Source organism: Protobothrops mucrosquamatus, unplaced genomic scaffold (genome assembly GCF_001527695.2).
Source record: "Protobothrops mucrosquamatus isolate PMUCROS unplaced genomic scaffold, P.Mucros_1.0 scaffold226, whole genome shotgun sequence".
In the NCBI taxonomy this organism is placed as follows: Eukaryota; Metazoa; Chordata; class Lepidosauria; order Squamata; family Viperidae; genus Protobothrops; species Protobothrops mucrosquamatus.
The window spans coordinates 476,611-499,622 of NW_015386577.1; the positions used below are offsets into that span (position 1 = coordinate 476,611).

General features: G+C 38.9%; 1 protein-coding gene across 1 annotated transcript in view; it reads right to left on the reverse strand.

The window, feature by feature from the left end:
• Window positions 1–19,288: 19,288 nt before the first annotated feature.
• KDM5A (lysine demethylase 5A) overlaps window positions 19,289–23,012 on the reverse strand; it is a 50,369-nt gene continuing 46,645 nt past the window's right edge. Inside the window, exon 28 of the mRNA XM_015814171.2 lies at window positions 19,289–21,035. Within this exon, the coding sequence (XP_015669657.2) occupies window positions 20,832–21,035 (204 nt within the window). The 3' untranslated portion in view covers window positions 19,289–20,831. The remainder of the gene's footprint in view (window positions 21,036–23,012) is intronic.

A 23,012-nucleotide genomic window follows, 5' to 3' on the forward strand; every position in this document is an offset into this window, starting at 1 on the left:
TGCCCTAGAGTCATACATGCCTGACAGGTAAACCTTTACCTTCACCTTGCTTATTAAAGATAAGTTAAAGATAACCCTGCTTTTCTTTCAGAAGCTCAAGGCTTCTCCCCACATCCTTATCTGCTCAAAATTGTATTTGACCTTCAAATTGAATCTGATTCACTCACCCTAATCAGTAGTGGGATTCAGCATGTTCACACCACTTTGGCAGAACCAGTAGCTATTTTTATTTGTTGCCCAGGCTCAGAATGGACTTCCAGAAGTGGCATCCACACAGAGAACCGGTTGTTCACATATTTGAATCCCACCACTGCTCCTAATACAGTATGTACCCTTTTGCTTTGTTAAAAGAAAAATCTTCATCAGGGTCGAGTCCAAGCTGGGAATAATCAACACGGAGACTGCTTTAGAAAGAAGATTGTAGTTTATTGAAGAGGAGAGCCAGACAGAAAGATGGCTCTCGAAAAAAGAGTGACCACATGTAGCAGGGAGTGGGTTTTTATACCTTCTGGGGCTCTTGAGGTTGTTTCCTGTTCCTGTTTGAGGCTTTGTACTTTCTGTGTCATGTACTTTGACCTGAGTCTGAGTATGCCCCTTTGGCATTGGTGGGTTAATCCTATTATGTCCTGTCTTAGAGTTTGGGTGGGGTACGTACATTTTAAGGGTCTTTGTCTTCCTAATGTCTTCATTTTCTAGCTGGAAGTCTCCAACCTTCCAGAATGAATTATTACATCTGTATTTCTAAAAGCTGGTTTCTGCTGAGTTGTCTGGCTGGGGTGTGGGGGTGGGGAGGAGGAGAGGTTTCTGTCTTTTTAAAGATCTTCTCCATTATTCCTTTGGGGAAATATATTCTGCCTTTTTAATATTCCCTAAAATATTTCTTTCACTGGATTCTTCCCACAGCTTTCAATTGCCTGCTGTAAAAACCAGAGCTATATTTCTCTCCCCTTCTTCCATGCAGGTGGTGCTATTGGATTCTCTTTTTCTGAATCTAGACATGAAGTCTATGAGAAACTGTTAGGAGATTGAGGTATATTTATTAGTAAGAAAAACAGTTCAGTAGACCTTAACCCAAGAAAGAGAGAGAGCTTTTTCATAGAAGCTGTGGGAGAAGTAAATCCAAAGCTAGAAACATGCCAGGTTTATAAAAACAAAACTAAAAAAAAGAACCCACTTTTCAAATTCCACCTGAAAGCATGAGAGAAAGTCTAAATACAAAAACAAAAACAGAGGGCTGTGTGAAACTAGCTAATCCACTTCATGCTGTTAGGATGGGAAAGCGGTTTATGTAGGTCTGTGAAGCAAATCCAAGCAAATTCAGGCCAGAGATCAAAATCTCCTCTATGAAAACTCCATCTGTACAGTCCTCTTGTTCCCCCAAGCTTCCAGAAAGTCAGATTAAAGGCAGACTTGTAAAAAAACAAAACAGGGAAAATAATTCGCTAGTCATTCGTGGAGTTCTACCCCCACCCAATCTCTCCCTCCCTCCCTTTCTCTCTCTCTCTGTCATACAGGGGAATGATCCCTGTACTGCAGCAGATTGCTACCCTTGCTTTTTAACATTACATACGTATCCATCCGAGAAGGGGTTTAAACATGCGTTTGTTTCAAAAGCGTACCAGGTTTCTTAGCAGCAGAAAAGAAAATGGTTCATTATTCTTCTGGTTGAAAACCCCACTCAAAACAGTTGCTGCAATTGTTACATCAATAGAGCTGGTAGAGATGAACATCTCTGCCTCTCAGCTGCAAATAATTTCACCTTTCAGGACTGAAAACATTTCCTTGGCTTCATTCTTTTAGATTAGAACCACAGACAGGCCCTTTCTCTAAAAAGTGTTGATTTTTAGTCCCAGGTGTTAGGGGAAAGAAGTCACGTTCATGTCGGATTTCCCCAGAAGGAGCACTTATTAGGACAGTTTCCCAAGTTGGAAACTCCCCAGATAAATAGCTGCTCAAACATTAATACTATTCTTCCAGCATCTTTTGCTAGACAGGTGGATTAACTACCTGTCTGCACCGGTTAGCTGGGATCGGTGTTGTCCTTTTGTTGCCAATGGACACCATCAGAAGTCTCTCTTCCAAATCTGGTACCTTTTAGGTGTGTTGATTGTGAGAGCTGACACATCTAGAAGTCCCAACACATCTAGAAGTCAGCAGATAAGAAATAATGTTTGGGTTGGATAAGCAATGTTGGGCTATATTTCAACAATTGCAATTTGTTGTAGGCCTCATTCCATTCAAATAGTAGGCAGGCTGAAGTATGTGTGAATGCAGCCAATCGACAGGTGTTCCTTCCCATTATTTATTTTTTACATTTTATTTATTTGTATCATGCCTTTACTATTTTTACAAGTAACTCAAGGCAGCGAAGGCAGATGTCCATACCTTCCTCCTCCTATTTTTCCCCACAACAACAACCCTATGAAGTGGATTTGGCTGAGAGAGAATCACTGGCTCAAGGTGTCCCAGCTGGCTTTCATGGCAAAGACACAACTAGAAATCACAGTCTCCCAGTTTCTAGCCTGGTGCCTTAACCACTAGACCCAACTGGCTTTATTACAGGGGTCTTCAAACTTGGCCCTTTTATGACTTGTGGACTTCAGCTCCCAGAATTCCTCAGCCAGCGTGCCTGGCTGAGGAATTCTGGGAATTGAAGTCCACAAGTCATAAAAGGGCCAAGTTTGAAGACCCCTGCTCTGTTATAACCTATTGCTATTGAGCTAAAGCATAACTTTCATCCAAACTTGATAAAACTGTGGTGCCTGTTTTTGATTTTTCATTCATTTGTATTTCTTTTCTAAAGCAGCAATTGAACAGGCCTTATTAATTCAACTCAATGTTATGTATTCTAGCATTTTCCAACGTTGCACAATATTTAATTTGGTTGTTAAGATTAAATAAATAATAAGTACTTTATTTTTAAGCTTATGATTTGATCTTGTAAATAAATACAATAAACTTAGCTCTGGGGACATTATGCCCCTTTTTGACAACTTCTTTTTTGACTTCTTCAACATTAATAATAATAATAATAATAATAATAATAATAATAATAATAATAATAATAATAATAATAATAATAATAATAATAATAATAATAAAGTTGGAAGGGACCTTGGAGGTCATCTAGTCCAACCCCCTGCTCAGGCAGGAAACCCTATACCATTTCGGACAAATGGCTGTCCAGTCTCTTCTTAAAAACTTCCAGTGTTGGNTTCTGGAGGCAGGTTGTTCCACTGGTTAATTGTTCTCACTGTCAGGAAGTTTCTCCTTAGTTCTAGGTTACTTCTCTCTTTGATTAGTTTCCACCCGTTGCTTCTTGTCCTGCCTTCAGGCGCTTTGGAAAATAGCTTGACTCCCTCTTCTTTGTGGCAGCCCGTGAGATATTGGAACGCTGCTATCATGTTCCCCCTCATCCTTCTCTTCATTAAACTAGACATACCAAATTCCAGCAGCCGTTCCTTATATGCTTTAGCCTCCAGTCCCCTAATCATCTTTGTTGCTCTTCTCTGTACTCTTTCTAGAGTCTCAACATCTTTTTTACATTGCGGTGACCAAAACTGGATGCAGTATTCCAAGTGTGGCTTTACCAAGTCATTGTAAAGTGGTATTAACACTTCACGTGATCTTGGATGTTAGATATAAATAATCTATAAAAGCATGTTATTTATACAAGAAGGAAGAAATATTTTTCTATGACTTGATTTATTTGATTGTTAAGGCTGTCCATTGGCCAAATTTTCCCATATGCAATCACTTTTTCCATCCCCTGCTAGTTCCCCATAATCATACATTGAAGACACCTGCTTAGTGTCCAGAATTTAAAAGACAGACAGTGGATAATGAAATATTTAAAATGTCTAAAACAAGTTCATCCTTAGAAATAGGAAAGGAAGCTATATGTAATGTAGATAAGGCGGCCCAAGTCAAATCCCTTTGTAAGAAAATATGCTTACAAGCACTATTGACAGCATAAATAAGGGGGTAGGAAGCTGATCTGGATTAATTTTGCAAACTAAAGGAACTTCAAAACAAGGCAAGTTATATAATGTATTATTTGTGTCAATACTTTACTGAAATACACTATCATTTTTTAAAATGAGCCATGGTGGCCCAGTGGTTAGAATGCAGTATTGCAGGCTGACTCTGTCTGCTCACGTCAAGGAGTTTGATCCTGACTGACTCAAAGTTGACTCAGCCTTCCATCCTTCTGAGGTCAGTAAAATGACAACCCAGATTGTTGGGGGCAATATGCTGACTCTGTAAACTGCTTAGAGCAGTGTTTCTCAACCTTGATAATTTTAAGGCATGTGGATTTCAACTCCCAGAATTCCACAGCCAGCAATGCTGGCTGTGGAATTCTGGGAGTTGAAGTCCACATGCCTTAAAATTGTCAAGGTTGAGAAACACCAGCTTAAAGAGTGCTGTAAAACACTATGAAGTGGTATATAAATCTAAGTGCTATTGCTATTGCCAAAAAAAATATATCTAGTATACTATGTTAATTGACTACTGTCAGATTTCTAGAATTAATGGATAGCATTCGTAATTAATGCCATTAAATTTAATAGGTTGTAAGTTAGCCACCACTGATTCTAATTCTACTGCTTATGAGTCACTTAACTTGAATGTTTCTATCACATAATAATGCTAAAATGCAGCAATAAAATCAGGGATGTCTACAAATGTGGTCGAAACATCTAGATCAGGAGTGTTAGCATCCCCCACGCATGCGCAAATGAGGCTGCTAGTGCCCACGCAGCAGTGCTAGCACGAGTGGGGGGGTGCGCACAGCCATTCCAACAGCCTGGTGGCCCATAGGTTGGAGACCCCTGATCTAGATGGGTACTAGCAGCCTCATTTGCACATGCGTGGGGAGTGCTAACACCCCCCCCAGCGTCACGCTAGTGGTCCGTTTGTGCATGCGTGCACATTTCCCTACTCCTCCCTTTCCTTCCAGGCAGCCAAGTTGGAAAGATTGGGGAGCTCTGATCTAGATGATGGTCACAATCGAACAATCAAAGGTCCACTGGTTTTTATGTATATTGTGGCAAGCTTCAATCACACTGTTGAAGCTCCTATTTTGATCACACTCTGCTGACTCCCCCCCCAATAAAATAAATTAAAATATATACCCCTGATTAAAATAAAACAGTAAAGCTGGATAGCGATAAATTCTCCAACAATTCTAAAAGCTCAAATGCAAGTTTTTTTGTATTTGCCGTACATACTGTACAGTATATGCCAAAAGAACAACCACATTCTTTATTAACTTTAAAACAAATGAACACTATCCTTTGATCCTAATTAAGAAACTATCCCTTGGAAACAAAATGGCAGCCAGCCTAATCTGCATCAACTATGATAGGAAGGGAGGGGCTCTTATTCCTTTCTCATTGAAAACCCCCTCCAAATCTGTGTTTTGTTCCAAAGCTGCTAATACTTAAAAAGTGGGGGGAGGGGAAGGTCAGCAGGCATGAATTCCCAGCAGAAAAAAATAGCATTGAGTGTTAGCCCTCCTGTGAAACATTTCCAGGTTGTTTACGTGAGATTGGATAGAATGGCTGCAGGCAGTTTTAAGAACAGGTATAAAACATATGCCTTGTATTCAGAAGGGGAGTTGGAGGAAAACCAAGAACAAGATATGTGCAGAAACACCAGACTAATTTAGACAGGCTCCAAGCGTGGGAGATGCCTTCTTAAATTGAAGAGCTCCTGGTTGGGGTTTACCTGGCAGGCCTTACAAAACAGAAAACCACCACGCTCAGAGAGCACCAAGGACCCACCCTCCAGTACAACCCTGAGCTACAAATGTTCTCTTTTATTAGTTAGTTTTCCTGCAATGCCCAGCACAACATCTCCGTGGGCATTATGGGAGATTTAAATGGTGCCTTAGTGCTGTCCACCGTCTGTTCAGAGATGGGCCTCAGTGCCATTGGGCATTGTTGGAACTTTGCCAGCTGATAACTAATAAAGCTTTTTTTCCCCATGCTCTGGTGATTTGGGATTGAAGCAGAAATCTTTACGTATAGTTGTGTTAAGTGTCTATGGAGATTCTCAGTCACCCAGGTCATGGCTGTCCCAAAGGTGTTTTTCTAAAAGGCAACTGGATTTTCTTGTCTTTTTTTTTTCTTTGAAAAGGTTTTGCTTCTCTTAATGTCTCATTTTACTGCAACAGAGGGAGTCGACAGTCAATGCCTTTTGTTTCTTTCCCTCCCCTTCTCCACACTTTTTCATTTTCCCTTTTCCTATTGTCATCCCCTACTATTTGCTTTTGTATTTTCATATTTTATGTTATAAATTAATAAACCAGTCAGTCCTAGAAGAGATCAACCCCGACTGCTCTTTAGAAGGCCAGATCCTGAAGTTGAAACTCAAGTACTTTGACCACCTAATGAGAAGGAAGGACTCACTGGAGAAGGGCCTAATGCTGGGAAAGATCGAGGGCAATAGAAGAATGGGACGACAGAGAATGAGGTGGCTGGATGGAGTCACTGAAGCAGTAGGCGTGAGCTTAAATGGACTCCAGAAGATGGTAGAGGACAGCAAGGCCTGGAGGAACGTTGTCCATGGGGTCGCGATGGGTCGGACACGCCTTCGCAATTAACAACAACAAAAAATTAATAAAATTATTAAAAAGTAAAAAAGAGGTTTCTTGAATAAGAAATGAAACGTTTTTAAAAAAAAGAAACAAATAAGTCCAGTTGCCTTTTGGAAAAACACCTTTTGGATAGTTGTGTTAAGGTTTTTTGTTTATGTATACGAAGTGGAAAGACTTCCCAAATTATGTGTGAATCAATTCTTAGATAAAGCCCCTGTGGTGTAGGTGTTGTCAGTGGGAAAATCCTGATTCAACTCACCGGTCAACATGGATGAACTTGTCTCAGTTACTGTTGCTTAATCCAACCTACCTTTATAGGGATTATGTTGTGAGGATAAATGACAGGAGATGCCAGATGTTCTCTAAAAGGAAAGATGGTGTGTTTTACTTATGCTAATGGATGATGCTTAGATGGGATGATTGTAATTATAGCTTTATGATTATATAATTGGTCTTTATATTATTGTTTACTGTGGATGTTGTATTTTCCTATGCCTTTTGTTACTGTAAACTGCTGATTGTTTTGTGGTTCTCAATAGAATTGTAATTGATCCATAAAAAAGGCAAAGTATATTTAGTAATATAACAGACAACCTTGAAGTGACAGAGAGCCTTTCCCAACTTTGGTATCTCCAAACACGTAGATTTTAATTCCCAAAATTTTCAGCAAGCATTGCCATAAGTCTGCACAGATAGAGAGGTCCTAGATTTGGAAAAGAGAGGTAGATTGTATTGGTTAAGACACTAAGTGGTACCAGAGATCAGGTTTTTATTCCACGGAAGCTCCCAGGGTAAATTTTAACTAGTTACAGCGTACTTCAGTTGTTGTTCCAGGAATTAAAGAATAAAATCTTATGTGCAACAGAAAAATGAATAATAAATAGGGCACTGGATTTGGATAGGTAACTATGAGTAGGCTTATGTAATTTCCTCTTTTTCATCCCAATTTACCTGGTGAGCAGGAATGGTTTTAACATTACAAAATTGTTGGCATGTCTGATGTTGCTAGCATTTATCATTTCTTTGCATTTAAGATGAGACTGCAAAGTATAAATCAGAATGTAAGAGCTGAAGACTTCAGTTTCAAGCAGATATCATTGCTATAATGTCTTACCTAATATTGGAATTTGCTTCCTTCTCACCCATACCCTGTTTTTTGTAAGTATGTGCTCAGTGAAGTGTTCAAGTGTTCAAAATCTTTCATTTTGATTGGGCCTAATAAAAGTTTGGCTTCTGCCTTTGGATCGCTAAGAGGCATGTAGTCAAGAAATTTATCATACACCAATGTAAATGGAACAAAAGTTGAACTTACCACCACCATTTTTGTAACAGAGATAAGGGAACCGCCAAACATTCCCCAAACCAATGATTTCTCCTGCCACAGACAGCACATATTCCAGCTTGTTGTTCCAGTGATCCCGGTCTAGTGTCTGATTCCCTGCTTCTTTTTTCTTTGTTTCTCCAGTGAGTTGTGCATGTATTTCTCCATTGATCACTGCCCCAGGGACGCTGTAATCCATTCCACCTTCAAAAGCCCAGTGCTATTTTTTGCTCCCCCGCTGTTATGCTTACAACAATCAAATTCAAGCTGGAAGAAAAGTGAGAAACAAACTCAGGGATTTGCTCAAGAGTTCACAGCCCAGTTGACTTGCTAACAACAGCTGGAAATGTTGATGTTCCTTGTGCACAACATGTACCCACAGACTTCACCGAGGTAGGAGGTATTTACTTTGGATTCAAAGAACACTGACAGCTTAATTTTTAAGAGACTTCTTTCAAAATGTTCTGGTTCCTCACAGCGCATCTTTTCAGCCAACGTGTCCTGATATTTTGTACACCACTGGTATTTTATTTACTCTCTTAATTTATTTCACTTGAATCAACAGTCCAGTGAAAACACTGCAAACTCTGTTTACTTTAGTATAGTCATCCCAAAATTGATAAGTTCAAATGCATTTTTGGACCATAATGTGTCACTAGTGTTGGTCCATCCTTACTTTCTCAGATCCATTTTGTAGTCATCAAATGCCCTAACCTGTGGTTATCCTAATGTTTGTTATAATATTACTCAAGGTTAAATCTCTTAGCCAGATTATACATATTAGTCTTTGTTTATATTAAAGACTTCTCTGGAAGCGCAGCTTCTCTAAAAGGAGGTAAATAAGGAAAGGTCTTTTTAGTGGTGGCACCCTAGTCAAGAGTCAAATGTCTTCTTCAATGTTTTCTGTGCACTCGTTTTTGTTTTTTCAACACTAGGCAGTTCCTATATTTCCTGGTCTTAGTGGGAAACCCTTCCAGTTTTGGTTTTCAAATGCTTTTCAATGTCTGCAAGGAATATAAATCCTTCTATTCCCCACCATCTAGTCAGAGCTGAAGAAGCGTCTTGGATGAGAAGTGAAACGTCTTCAAAGAAAAACAAGAAAGTCCAGTTGCCTCCTGAAAAAGCACCTTTGGGACAATCATGACCTGGATGATTGAGAATCTCCATAGACACTTTTCAATGATATTTTAATAGTATTTTTTGATATTTTTGCTTTCTGTATACCATTATTATTTTTTGTTTCAATATGTTGGCAAGTATCCTGGGCAAAAGGATACTTGCCAACATTCATTCTTAAAATGAATGAAAGTTAACATTACTTTTTCAACATGTATGAGCCTATGAAATGAACTGACCATTACAGGAACTACCTAGGTAGGAGTTCTTATGTGTTCATTCACAAAGCAGACTCCATTTTTATTTTATTTAAGATGTTTTATTTTTAAATTAAAATAGCTCCATCTATAGACAATGTATCGTCCCAATCCTCCATCCAATTAAAATGGGACACACGCCAGGTTTGCTCTGAGTATAGATATCTGAGAAGGACAAATATATTTACCTAATTTTCCTGGAAAGCTGAATCCCTGCTTACAAAAGACTGCATCATTTTCATTTCATTTTATTTATGGCCCCAAACCAATAAAGACACGATCTTCAATGCATGAAGTTTGACTCAGATATGCATATTCAGCATATGGATTTTATGACCAGAATGCTGCATGGTCCAATTGCACTTTTAATATATATATTTTTAAACAGTAGAAATTAGGGATAGCTTGATTGGAATCAGTTTATCAAAAAGATTTTGGTGACAGCCCATTGTTTACATAGTATTTTGCATCATCACCTTATTTAAAAAAGGCCATTTATAATAGCCCTAAACCATGGTCAATAATTTTTAGTTATAATTCACGGTACTATTATTTCTGGGTGAATATTCAACTGGCACATATATTAAAGCTATCATATGTTAGTTGCAAAACTCCAGATGGCACCAAACAACTGCATGGCATCAAAGAGTTAGTTTTCTAGAAATCTTCGCTAGAGGTTTGTGTTGGGGGGGAGGGTGTTTATGTTTGTTTTACAGCCCAATGGAGAAAGACGTGGGATTGTTCAAAACCCTCAAAGGGTTTTGAAATCATGTTGCTTCAATATGCGAACTCAGCATCTATATGGTAAATTCTAGTGAATATGCTTGTTTTATATATTGATTGGCTGATATTGTCTCCTCTTGCAGACAATGAGAGAAAGAACACAATTAATTTTGTATTTTTGTAGAAGCCAGAAAGGCAGTGATGTGTGAATGTTATAGGTCCGGAGAGCCCAATGAAAACCACCAAGTACCTAATAAGATCTGGGGGTTTCAGACTGTTTGATTTTAAGCTGTATAACTAATAAATGATGGGAACTAATAAGTGCAGATTAGTCTAAAGTACTGGAACTGTGTACCTGGTTTTATAAACTATACAAATCAGGCAGAATTCCATTACAGAAAAAGCTACTCAGACTGATGTACGCAAATACCAGATTATATTCATTTTGTTTGATATTCTTGTGCTGTCAAAGGCTGAAGACCCAGAAGGGATAGGATTGGATACATAGTCTGAAATAGGATTGAGCTGCATGTACATACTTTTTCCATGCCAAAATTGAGCAAAATATATATGTCTATTTGCTGTCTTTCCAATAGTGTCTTCAGAAGATGTTATGTGGTTCACTGGCAGTTTACAAGGCTAAGTAGTAGCTTCCAAGATGGTCATGTGCCAATTTTAAAGGAAGTGGGTAATAGTAAATATTACTTTTTCTTAACAGCAAATATTGCCTTTTTCACTAAGACAATGCGATTTCTTGATTTTGATGCAACATGATGCATCGACCCAGCTACTGAAAGTTCACTAGAAACTTGGTTCCATTCAGACTGCTATTTCTGAAATGTAATTTAACACTTAATTAATACTTAATTTTTTTATCTCTTTTGGAATTTTCTCAGAAATTTCCCTTTTTACCAAAAAATATTAGTTCTGACATTCTCGGAAGCAGTTTTCTTTCCGCTGATAGATGCTTTGATCTTTTATGAAAAACAGCATCTTATAAACTCGCCAAGAGAGGAAGGTAGAAGTGACTGGAATCCATTCTACAATGCTCCCAACTTGGTGACCTTCTTCCCATCCGACCAGTGTTGATTTATAAGGCTTCATGAGGGTATTGGAAATTATATTTCAGCAACATCTGGAGCTCCCACCACCTGCTTGTTTTAGCCCAGTACAGCTTGGAGGTTATATTAGATTGGGGAACATCATTTAAACATTACATGTAATCGCTTCAGAAATTCTTAGAGAATGATCTCTACTCTGGAAACATATTCCAAGGTTTAAGTATAAATATTTTCAAAATGTTAATTAAGTACTCCTCAAATCTTAATTTTTCCCCACATCATATTGTCTGTCTGTCTTTCTATCCAGGTATCTTTAGAAGTACATCAAAGTCTGGTTTGCATCCATGACATGACAGATCCATCAGATGTCAAGCAATAAATCATGGGTAAGGAGATCCATGAATCTGGAAATCTGGTTAAGAGTAAAGATGTCAATCTAAAAAAATAAATTAAACAGCATGCCATTGGTTGAGGTCCCTCTCCATCAGGACCAAAATGCTTTAAATTAATTTGTTCTGCCAGACCAACAATCTCCTTTGTGAAGAAAATCAAGATTCCTGTGCCCTTAAACAAATACTATAGTTCAAACAGCTGCAAAAGTTGAGAAATACTTAGCCAAAGGAAGCATATAGAAATACACTGTTACCAAGTAAAAATAGTTCAGCAACACACACAAACACACCTGTCACTTCATGACTACATACATATAGGTCACAAAAGGGAAAAAAGTATGGAATTCTTTTGTTACCTTAAAAATGAGCGGTCAGGGATCTGGCTGACTGGGGAAATGTGAAAGCAATCATTTAAAAAAAGGTGCTGGCTATTTAAAGCATTGAAGGGGGGGACCAATTCTGCAATGGTGTAATTCTAGACTCTGCCCAACCCACATTCCTTCCTCCAATCCCCCCCCCCCCCAAAAGGGCTGCTCACTAAACTACATAGGACTTTGGATGCTCCTTACTAGAAGAGTTACTCTCATCTTATGGCTGTAACTTAAAAAAAAACAAACCTATGCAGGAATGCAGAAATGTCCAGCCTAATTTCTTTGTTCTTCTTCAGTCCTGGCAGTAATGTTCTTTTGTCCTGGCACCCTGATTTCTAATCACCCAATTATGTATTATGTATTGATCATTAACATATTTAATGGGGAATCATATTGAGAAAGCCAATACAGAAAGCTCAGGGCCATCTAAGAAATCAAAGGATGTCCACGTAGCGGCAGAGACTCAAGAGGAGAAAAGCCATTTGTTACTGGTATTCTAAGAAAGCCTATAATAGTTTAGTCTTTATTCTCAAAGTTGGCATGTACAGGTAGTCCTCGACTTACGACCACAATTAAGTCCAAAATTTCTGTTACTAAGTGAAACATTGAAGTGTGTTTTGTCTCTGTTTATGACCTTTCTTGCCACTGTTGTTAAGTGAATCACTGCAATTGTTAAGTTGGTAACATGGTTGTTAAGTGAATCTGGCTTCCCCATTGACTTTGCTTGTCAGAAGGTCGCAAAAGGTGATCTCATGTCCCTGGAATCCTGTAACTGTCGTAAATATGAGTTTGTTGCCAAGAGTCTGTATTTTGATCACGTGACCACGGGGATACTACAAGTATGAAAATGTGATAAGTCACTTTTTTCAGTATCATTGAAATTTTGAACAGTCACTAAATTAACTGTTGTAAGTTGAGGACTACATGTAGCTCAGTCTTTAAGCCATATATAGTATTTACATACAGGAGAATGGAGTATAAATTGACAAATATTTGTATGTATGTATATCTTTCTTTTTATGTATTTATGACTATCCTTTGGAATATTGAGCCACATGATGGTCGTCTTAAAATAAACCAAAAGTTTCCAAAATTACATGGGTGTTTTGTTTTCAATCAAAGCTGTCAGGCATAAGGATTAGGCCCTTAGAATTTCACAATCATATTTTATGTTAGATCTTCTTTCATCACAAATTAAAATGGCTTCACATATTCAGACCTTAACCATAACTTTCCAGTATCCCTACTGTTTGAGAAATGAATGTAAGATGCAAATAATTGGAAATAGACTATGTGGCTGAAGATTTTCAGTAAACTTGTATCTTTATAGAATTAGTTGGTTTTAGTTGGTTTTCTAAATGATAAATCTAAATAGCTAAGAATTGGTTATATATATTTTCATCTCTTTAAAAAAATACCTAGTGGTATCCAGGTCACCACAATGTAAAAAAGATGTTGAGACTCTAGAAAGAGTACAGAGAAGAGCAACAAAGATGATTAGAGGACTGGAGGATAAAACATATAAGGAACGATTGTTGGAATTGGGTATGTCTAGTTTAATGAAGAGAAGGACGAGGGGGGACATGATAGCAGTGTTCCAATATCTCAGGGGTTGCCACAAAGAAGAGGGAGTCAAGCTATTCTCCAAAGCGCCTGAAGGCAGGACAAGAAGCACCAGATGGAAACTAATAAAGGAGAGAAGCAACCTAGAGCTAAGGAGAAATTTCCTGACAGTTAGAACAATTAACCAGTGGAACAACCTGCCTCCAGAAGTGGTGAATGCTCCAACACTGGACGTTTTTAAGAAGGGACAGGACAGCCATTTGTCTGAAATGGTGTAGGGTTTCCTGCCTGAGCAGAGGGTTGGACTAAATGACCTCCAAGGTCCCTTCCAACTTTATTATTTTAGAACCTTCAGAAAATCTATTTTAGTCTTTGTCAGCTATATCAAATGTTACAGAACTATTATTGAACGCTCACTTAGCCAATGGCTGTAAGTGGAGGACTTACACGTTCTTTGTTTTTAACTTATTTCACTTTCTTGAAATAATATTAACCTTAACAAGAAAAGCTAGAGGAAAACCATTTTAACAATAGAAAGCGTGTTAAAAGTTGTATAAATGAAATAAATGAAAGTTGGATGGAATTCAGAAAGTGCTAAGAAAACATTTTTAGAAGCTGTTTGTAAATTGTTTCATCTAACACTGCCCTCTGGTTACAGGTGGATTGGAGCAGTTGAAAAATTGCACCTGTCAGAAAGTGAGATGTGAAACTGAATGAGAATGTTAAGTATAAGAATATAAGCAGTGCCCACTAGTTTGAACCCCTGGTAGAATCAAGTAGAGGGTCTGTTTTCAGTGATTAACCAACTGCACAAGGAAACCCACTGGTTTCTCTTCATGGTCTTCAGCCACACTGCCATCAAACCTAATAGCCCTTAATCTCCATGATTTCCATGAATTGGTCCAACTTTTAAAAAAGAAAAAAAAAAGCCAGCCAAGCCGATGTTCAGCACATTTCATCAATGAGATTCTACAAGAAACTATAGTCTGTTGAACAATAAGGTATTAAATTAGCCCTTCTAAGTTTGCAAAATGAAGACATGTTATTGCCAACTAACCCACCAGAATTAAAAGATCAAGAACTAAAATTCCTGAGCTGCATGAAAACATTGCATGCTGAATTGCTGTTATGGGGACGTCAGGAACCTGCTAGATAACAAGTCTACCTTATATTGTTATGCTCTTCTAGATGTATCTTATGCTTAAGACAGTCAAGCAATTATTCTGTTAGCCCCAATACAATAATCTATGGTCTGTACTGTTTATCTTTTACATCTCAAAGAGATTCCATTCTGAACTAATTAATAAAAAGTTGAATAAATGTTGTTTCACCTGGGTGGATGTCAGGTAGTGCACCATAAACCATAAGCTTACAGTAATTTCACTCCCTAAATTCAACTGATTTCAGTAGGCAATGATGCCTTAGATTACAGGGGTGTCAAACTGCCAGCCCACAGGCCGGTTGCATCATACTGAGGCTGCGCCCACCCCAATTCCATCAATGCAAAAAGTTGCGATACGTCGCAACACATCACGTGATGCGGCGAGTTTGACACCCATGCCTTAGAATGCTATGTCCAAGTATTAACATTGCCAAGATGCTGCTAAATATTTTAATTTTTTCCCCCTTCTGTTCAATAATGTTCAATTCTTAGAGTCTGCCTAAACAAGTCCTGCAGTTTTCTTGGCAAAGTTTTTCAGAAGTGGTTTGCCATTTCCTCCTTCTTAGGGCTGACAGAAGTTGACTGGCCCAAGGTTACCCAACTGGCTTAGTGCCTGAGAGACCTCACTGTCTCCCAGTTTCTAGCCTGATGCCTTAACCCACGGGTGTCAAACCCGCCACGTCACGTGACGTGTCGCGACATATCGCGACTCTTTTTGTATTACCGGCAATGGGGTGGCGGCTTCGGTATGATGAAACCGGCCCGCGGGCCAGCAGTTTGACACCCCTGCCTTAACCATTATAAACTAAGCTGGCTCTCATATTTGAAAAACATGAATTATTTTCTTTCTGACAATACAGAAATCTGTACATCTTACAAAAATCATAGCATGCTTTGCCCAAAGCAGGGGGACTAATATTTCTGTTTTCAGATTTTTATTGTGGACCTTTATTCTGCCTGCATGTTGAACCTAATTAGCTCCTAGCACAACCAGCTAATATACCTATTGTCTCCACCTTCTAACTCTACAAGACTGAAATATTTGAATTTCTCTATTTTCCAAATTCTATTTCTGCAACTTTTTTTCCTGGTTATAGAGAATTCATTGCCTTAGTATTGTAAAAATTATAAGAATTTTTTGTGCATAGGTGTAATTATGGAAGTAAAACCTGCAATGGGGACAATCTCTTGGTTGTTGATAAAACTAGAAATTTGTACCTTTTCACAGTGAACATATGTAAAAAGAAAAAATAAGTGTTGTTTATGTGATATAGAGGTTTGGTATGTGCTGGTTAATAAGAACAAAATAAGATGCATTATTTTAATTAAAAGATATGTGCAAAATATGCAAATTAGTTGCATTTTAAATTTTTGGCAATCTCATCCAATGTCTATCATAGATAGCAATACAAAAATCAAATATAAAAATATAGGAAACCAATAGTTACAAAAGATTGAACTCCTTCCTGCATAGGTTAGTCTGTCAGTGAGAGAGAACAAGATAGTAACAGATTCTTACATCCATTTCTACTGACCTGGGTAGAGACTAACCATAACACTTTTGGCACACTAAAGCCTAGTAAGCAACAGAATTGGAATTTGTTGCCTTGCCTTTCTCCTCCATCGTCTTCCACCTATTCCTTAGTCACTATAATGCTCCTGTAGACACCTTGGGATATAGTGTGTTTTGCACAACTTGCCATTTCTTTACTCCACCAGCCCTTTAAGTTGCACAACCATTGCTTCGTCTTCAACACCTGAGCACTAGGACCAAAAATGACAGATGCAAACTCTCCCATTCTATTGTTTACTATTTTAAAATGTAAACTCTGTGAAGTGACTATCAATGTATGCTTGATCATTATAGAATATCATGTAACAAACCACTCCCCCCCCTTACCTTCCTGGATCCATCTGTCACTTTACCATATAAAATGAATAAGTTTTGTAATCACAATTTAAGCTGTATTTTATGGCGTTCCTTATTCAACAGCAACCAGGAAGCTCCACAATGTCTCGGAGCAAGAAGGCAGCAGTTAACTCCACTGCTCCTGCCAATCTATACATCCATTGTAGATCAGACATGTCAAACTCACAACGTCACGATGTCGCGCGACGTATTGGACCTTTTTCCTCATTGCCAGCAATGGGGTGGGCTCGGTTTCCTTGTGATGTGTTCGGCCCGCCGGGCTGGCAGTTTGACACCCCTGATCTAGATTAGCTAAGTTACTGTTTACAAATCCTTTTAAAAGCAACTTTCTTGTATATATCCATTCAAAGGGAGGCCTCAGGGTCTGGTTTCATGGGTGATCTCTTCTGTTGGAAAGCATTTTCCAATATTGAAACAGAAACTGCCTTTTTGTCATTAGGTTTCATGTCCTGCATTTTGGAATGAGAACAAATAAGATAGCAAGGTATTTCCCCCCCCCATAACAATGCACAAAGTTTAATAGTAACATTGTATCCTTTTATCAAGACTAATATACCAAGTTTATACCATCTCTCTTTGGAGGATTCAATTCATTATGTTCATTGCTTTCTTGAATCTCTTCCAAATGGTGGCATTTACCCCCCTTTTGATGTAGCCATAGAAAAAAAATGTGTATCTCTCACCCCAGAATCAATTTTAACGGGACATATGGATTATGCAACAATCCTAAAAATATTCATGTGTGATATACATTCCAAGAGTTTCTTGTACAGCTTTATACCAATTCTAGAAAGCAGGCTGCTATAGAGAAAGGAGTACATGCATGCAACACAACTGACCACCTAAAGGCCAAGCCAGTAAATCCATGGTCCATGGGAATCACACGGCTGGAGAGCAATTCCCTTGTGCTGATTTCAGAAGAGGAGAAAAGGGACAGGCAGGCTAGTGCAGAAAGGATAATTGGTGGTTGGGGGGGGAGAGATTAGCAGATAGATGAGAACTTGAGAAAGATTCTGTATTCACATTCTGCAGAACTGTTTTCCTTTCTGACTCATAGACACCATAAGCGGTCTGCAAAATGTGAATACAGTACATTTCTGCAGTTCTCACAGTAGTAGAAGCAGTACGTATTAATTTAAATGGGGCGAACCTCAAGACTGATAAAAGACAGGACTTCTTTGGTGGATGAAAGTCCTCAATGATTGCTGGGGCCAATAGCGGAAAAGGAACATCCTCACGAGTCCCATTCATGAGCTTCCTGGGGCATCCGAATGGCCACTGCGTGCTACAGAACCTTGTGAACAGAAAACCCTCCACTCAATTCAGCAAGACACTTCTGTTCTTAGGTAGGAGCCAGGTGGCTCATGAGATTAGAACGCTGGGCTGAAAATCGGCAGTCTGCATTCAGGACCCATTGCTGGTGGGGTGGGGGTGGGATGAGCCCCCCCATCACATGCTCCAGCTCCTGCAAACCCAGCAGTTCGGAAGCCGGCAACCAGTAGAGTAATTGGTACCACTTTGGTGCGCAACTTCACAGGGACACAAAAAGAGCCCCCAACTGGATGTCCCCTGGGCAACTGTGATGATGCCACTGATAAATCGTTTCACCATGGAAGTACTTTGGTGCTTCTGACACGGATACGTTAGTACTCTTCTTAGGGATTATGTACATTAGACTTGACAAATCAAATGAGATCTTATATTCAGGCTGAGCAAATTAGCTAATAAGAAACCCAACAGATGACCGTCATTAAGCATCGTTGAAGAACTGTGCCAGTTACTGCTTTCTTGCCCTACCTCGGTCATTGAGGCAGTAAAAGTCCTATTTTTAACAGAAACTTTAAAAAACAAATCATGAAGATGAGGATGGTTTGGATGAATCAAACAACATAAAAATGAGAAGAATCCAGCTCTGAAACAGACTGAAAAGGATTTTCAATGTCAAAAGGCTGTTAGACATAAAAAGTAAGGAAAACTAAAGGAAGAATGTAAATCTCTATTCGTAATTTTTTTTTTTTTGGTAAGAGAAAAAGATAATAAAATTTTGACTCATCTTAATTGCTACTGGCAAATGAAGACCACTTAGCAAAGATTGGATAAGTAAACACTCCAACCTGCTTCACTCAAATCTTCTGAATGCTTTTTTTAAACATAAAACCACCTATTTGGAATATACCGGCATCAGGTCAAAATATGTTAGCTGGAGATCCCAATTATAACTTGGTACTTTTGACCGTGTTGTTAAAGGGTGTTGTGGTACTGAAAATTGGTATTCTTTTTCTTTGTTCCTTGTAAACCATTGTGTTTTCTTACCTTACAGCCACTGCCAGGAACATGTGAATTGAAGCTCAATTTGCATTAAAAAAAAGACTACCAGCATTAATGCAGAAGAACAAGGAACCTTGAAAATCCCCTATCTTTTCTCAAAATGTCAGCTATAACCACTGAGCTGCTGAACAGGTGAGCTATTTTTCAATTTAATTTTAAAACAGAAGCACAAGTAACTTGCCCCTTTAGCATGTGATCAAAATATATAAGACATGTGTCAGCAATTTTCCTTTTTACAGCAGTCTCAAGATCAAATGAAGGCACCCAGGAAAAACCATGAGCCTTGCAACTATAGGCCGTAAGTGCAACTCCCAGCTTGAAAATCCTTCTCTGATACCGCATTTTGATTATATTATCTGAATCATACAGATGCTGAAGTCTATGCGGTGCCTCGTGACAGTGATGTTTACCAGTGAACTCTGTAAATTCCAGATATAACAGAAGGGACACAAAAACAGGCAAGGCAGAACACTACAGTTTTTATGTTTTAGAAAATCCCAACCCTTGCAGCTAAGAAGACTGGACGCTATAGTTACAACACATCTAGAGCTGTAGAAGAATGGAAACACAATAGATAAATGGGGGTGGGGGGAGACACCACTATGGCTTTTTTCAGCCATTTACTTACAGAAAACCCAGCATAAACTGGAACACAGCAAGGACGAAGATGCCTTGCTAACCAAACATACCCCAATAGGAAAGTAGCACATGATTTTCTTTTCTTTTTTTTTTTTACCTATTTAAAACACAGGTAGCAGGGGGAACAAGGATGTGGGGAGTAACTGCTAAGTTCCTTGTACTACAAGGAAGGAATGAAGTAAAAAAACCCAAGCCTGCAGGCAGGTTTTTTGTTTAGTGAGCCTCTTTCTTTCTTTCTGTGCTGCTGGTAACCGTGGTAAGTATAAAAACAAAGAAAAATAATCTATTTATTTTGTAGAACAAGTCAGTAGTCCAAGACATAGAAAAAAGTAAAAACCAGTCCTTAAAAAAATGGGTTTACTAAAACAATTGTTATTTGGGTATACTCCCCCTCCCTTCCTCAGCCACCTATCTTCCAGAAAACAGAGGGGCAGGGAAGTTAAAGTGGATCTGTGGCCAAGTGAAGGCCTTTAAATTCATCAACAACTAAAGGCGAGGAAGCAAACCGCATCTTATGGACTGCAAGACTAACTTGACGATGCTGAGGATACTGTGACTTAGATTTTCACAGAAGACATATCAGTGCAGAATCAAGAAAAAGCGGGGCTGCTTGCAACCCGTTAGAAAAACTCATGCACTCATGATACCCATAACCAGCTGCACCTTGCTTTAAACAATTTAGTGACAGGGTGTTGGTAAAGCTTAAGACAGAGAAAAATAGCTACCAAAGCAGGAAGGAGTGCTTTGCCAAGGTAACATGCCTTAGCTCTGAATTCATTTATATGTGAGCTTTCCCCCAAGAAGGACTGTCATCCTAATTTCTTTGGGGTAAATACAAAGCCAAATGTTTTTGAGAGCCACAGTTCTTCTGCTTCAAGGAACAGAAGAGAAAGGAGTTTCCTATCCTCCTGGTGTGGTGTTTAAAGCAGGTTCAGCAACATTGCCTCAGTGACCTGAACGGGCTGAAGGAAAACCATCTCCTCTCAACCAACATGCCATTATGGGGCAACTCAGAGGGCTCATTGATTCTCCAGAGTGCTCTCAATTTAAACTGTTGAGGCAAAATAAAAAAAATCCATGGCCCTCACATCTGCTTAGTCTGAAGGCAGCAGCTACACTCAGCCTTCTGCAGGAAACATGGGAGTAAAAATACTGACTGGGCCTTCGAACAAGATGACATCTGCATAGCTGGGCCAGTACCCCATGGCCCGTGACATCCGCTTCATGTAATGGAAGCCAGCTACGTATGGCCAGCTCCGCTATAGGGCTGTAGGTCTGCCAGAAGTGCAGCTTTCCAAGCGGCCGTATGAGCTTCACACCTTCTCAGTGTTCCATTTCCCTCAAGTCCCATCAAGACCGAGTAGCTGCTAACTTGTCTTCTTGAGGTCTTCCATGGGTAGCTTGTAGGTCAGCAGGAAATGAGGTGGTGTTGGACTACCTACTCCTTGCTTCTGTTTTTTTGCACAGTTAATACAGATATAATCTTCACTTTCTGCCATTTCTGGTGACACACCAACACAAACTTGGTGAAACCATTCATCGCAGCCACCATCGCACTGCACCCAGTCTACCTGTAAGACACAATATAGGCATGTTAGTTAAACTGCATGGTTCATCATTTAGCAAACACCACGGTTAGAGGTTGAGTGGATCGTATCCAAGAATGAGCATGTAACAAAAAAAAGTATTAGATAACTGTCTACAGAGATTCTCAGTCATCCAGGTCATGGTTGTCCCAAAGGTGCTTTGGGAAAAAGAGGCAACTGGATTTCCTTGTTTTTCTCTGAAGATGTTTTACTTCCCATCCAAGAAGCTTCATCATTAACCCACAGTGGTTGTAGGCCTAACTGTAAAATTCTCATCCATGCTGAAAACAGTCTTTTTTTCCTTTTGCTGCTTTAATCTCAGTTTTTGATTTTCAGAAGTACTTATAAGTCAGTACTCAAGGGATTCCTGGTTTGTTTTTGTTTTAGTTTTTATTTGCAAAAAGATAGTAGAAGATTAATGGGCACTATACGCTGGCAGAACTGGGACAAAGAAGGAAATTCAAGTAGGTGGAAGTGTTAAAATGGTAGCAGTGAGGGAAATAGTCCAACACTGACATCCAATCCCATTTTCTTTACTTTATCTTGTCTCTAAGTAGTTCACTTGCAGTAGCAGCTTTAAAAAAAAAAAGATGCTATCCTGTATTCACATCCTGCCAATGCAGAGCATTCTGAGGGACAGGAATTTAAATCTGTATTTCATTCTGGTTAACACAGCAGTCTTGCTTACATTTTATGACTTGGCTAGGAAAAGCTTTAATTTTGTTCAGCGATTCAAACTGCAGTGAGAGAGAAAAGTGGCAGTTATTTTTACAGCACTACATCTCTACAGTAAATAATCTGATGCTAGGTTCACCCAGTGAATACATTTCCCTGGTAATGGGTACCCTCCACACACCCCCCCCCAAATGGGTGGTCCCAACATCTACATCAAGGCAAGACTTTCAGGGTGATCAACTTCTGCGTCTCCATGATAATCCTAGGTCTGTCCCAATAATTAACTCCATTAATGTGTTCGTCCATATAGTTCCTCAAGACTGACTAGAAAGGGCGATGGAAGGGGGAGAGAAGCTTTTAATATCGTATTTTGTCCAAACTCATTTGAGCTGTGGTGCTGGAGAAGGCTCCTGCATATCCGTTGGGCAGCAAAGGTGACTAACAAGCAAGTACTGGAGTGCATCACACCAGACATGTCACTGGAAGGCAAAATCACAAAACTGTGTCCCACTTATTTTGGCCATGTCATTCAGGGGAATTCACTGGAAAAAGCAATTATGCTTGGAAGAGTTAGCAGTAAAAGGAAACCAGGCCAAAGAACATAGTGACTGAACACCATCGAAGCCGACACCAGCCAGAGCATAGAACAACTCAAAAAGGTAGTGCAAGATCGGAAGACATGGAGAGACGTGGCTTGTAGAATTGCCAAGAGTTGGACACAACTGAATGGATAAAATCATCATCATTATATATCATCATTTTGTCCAAATCTGAAATCAAGATAACCTATTACAAATACATTTATTGTGGGCAGATATCTTGAAAAGAGAACCATCTCTATATTTACTTAACTGGGTTAATGAGCTGTTACAGATCTGTCATAAAAGATTTTACATCTCTTGGAATATACTAATTTTTACTTGTCAATGGCCTGATTAGTGTGAAAAACAATAGGCTGCCTTCAGGCAGTTGTACCCAATTAACTATTTTATCTTAAATATTGGCACACATTCTGGTTTGTGAATACCACAGGAGTAAGAGTAAAGAGACAAGTGTTTTCAAAACTAATTAATAGATACTATTTTATCTGTATTTCTATCTGCTGTCACTGTTATCTGAAAAACATAATCCAGTGAGTGTATTTTCAAGAAACACACTGGAAGCTACAGTATCTTTTCTATTAACTTGTTTGTAACTAACATAATAAAGACCAAGATTGTGACTCTTTTGCGTGATGTCTTTGTATTGCATACATATGTCTATAAGCTTATTCTGCAGATTGGAACA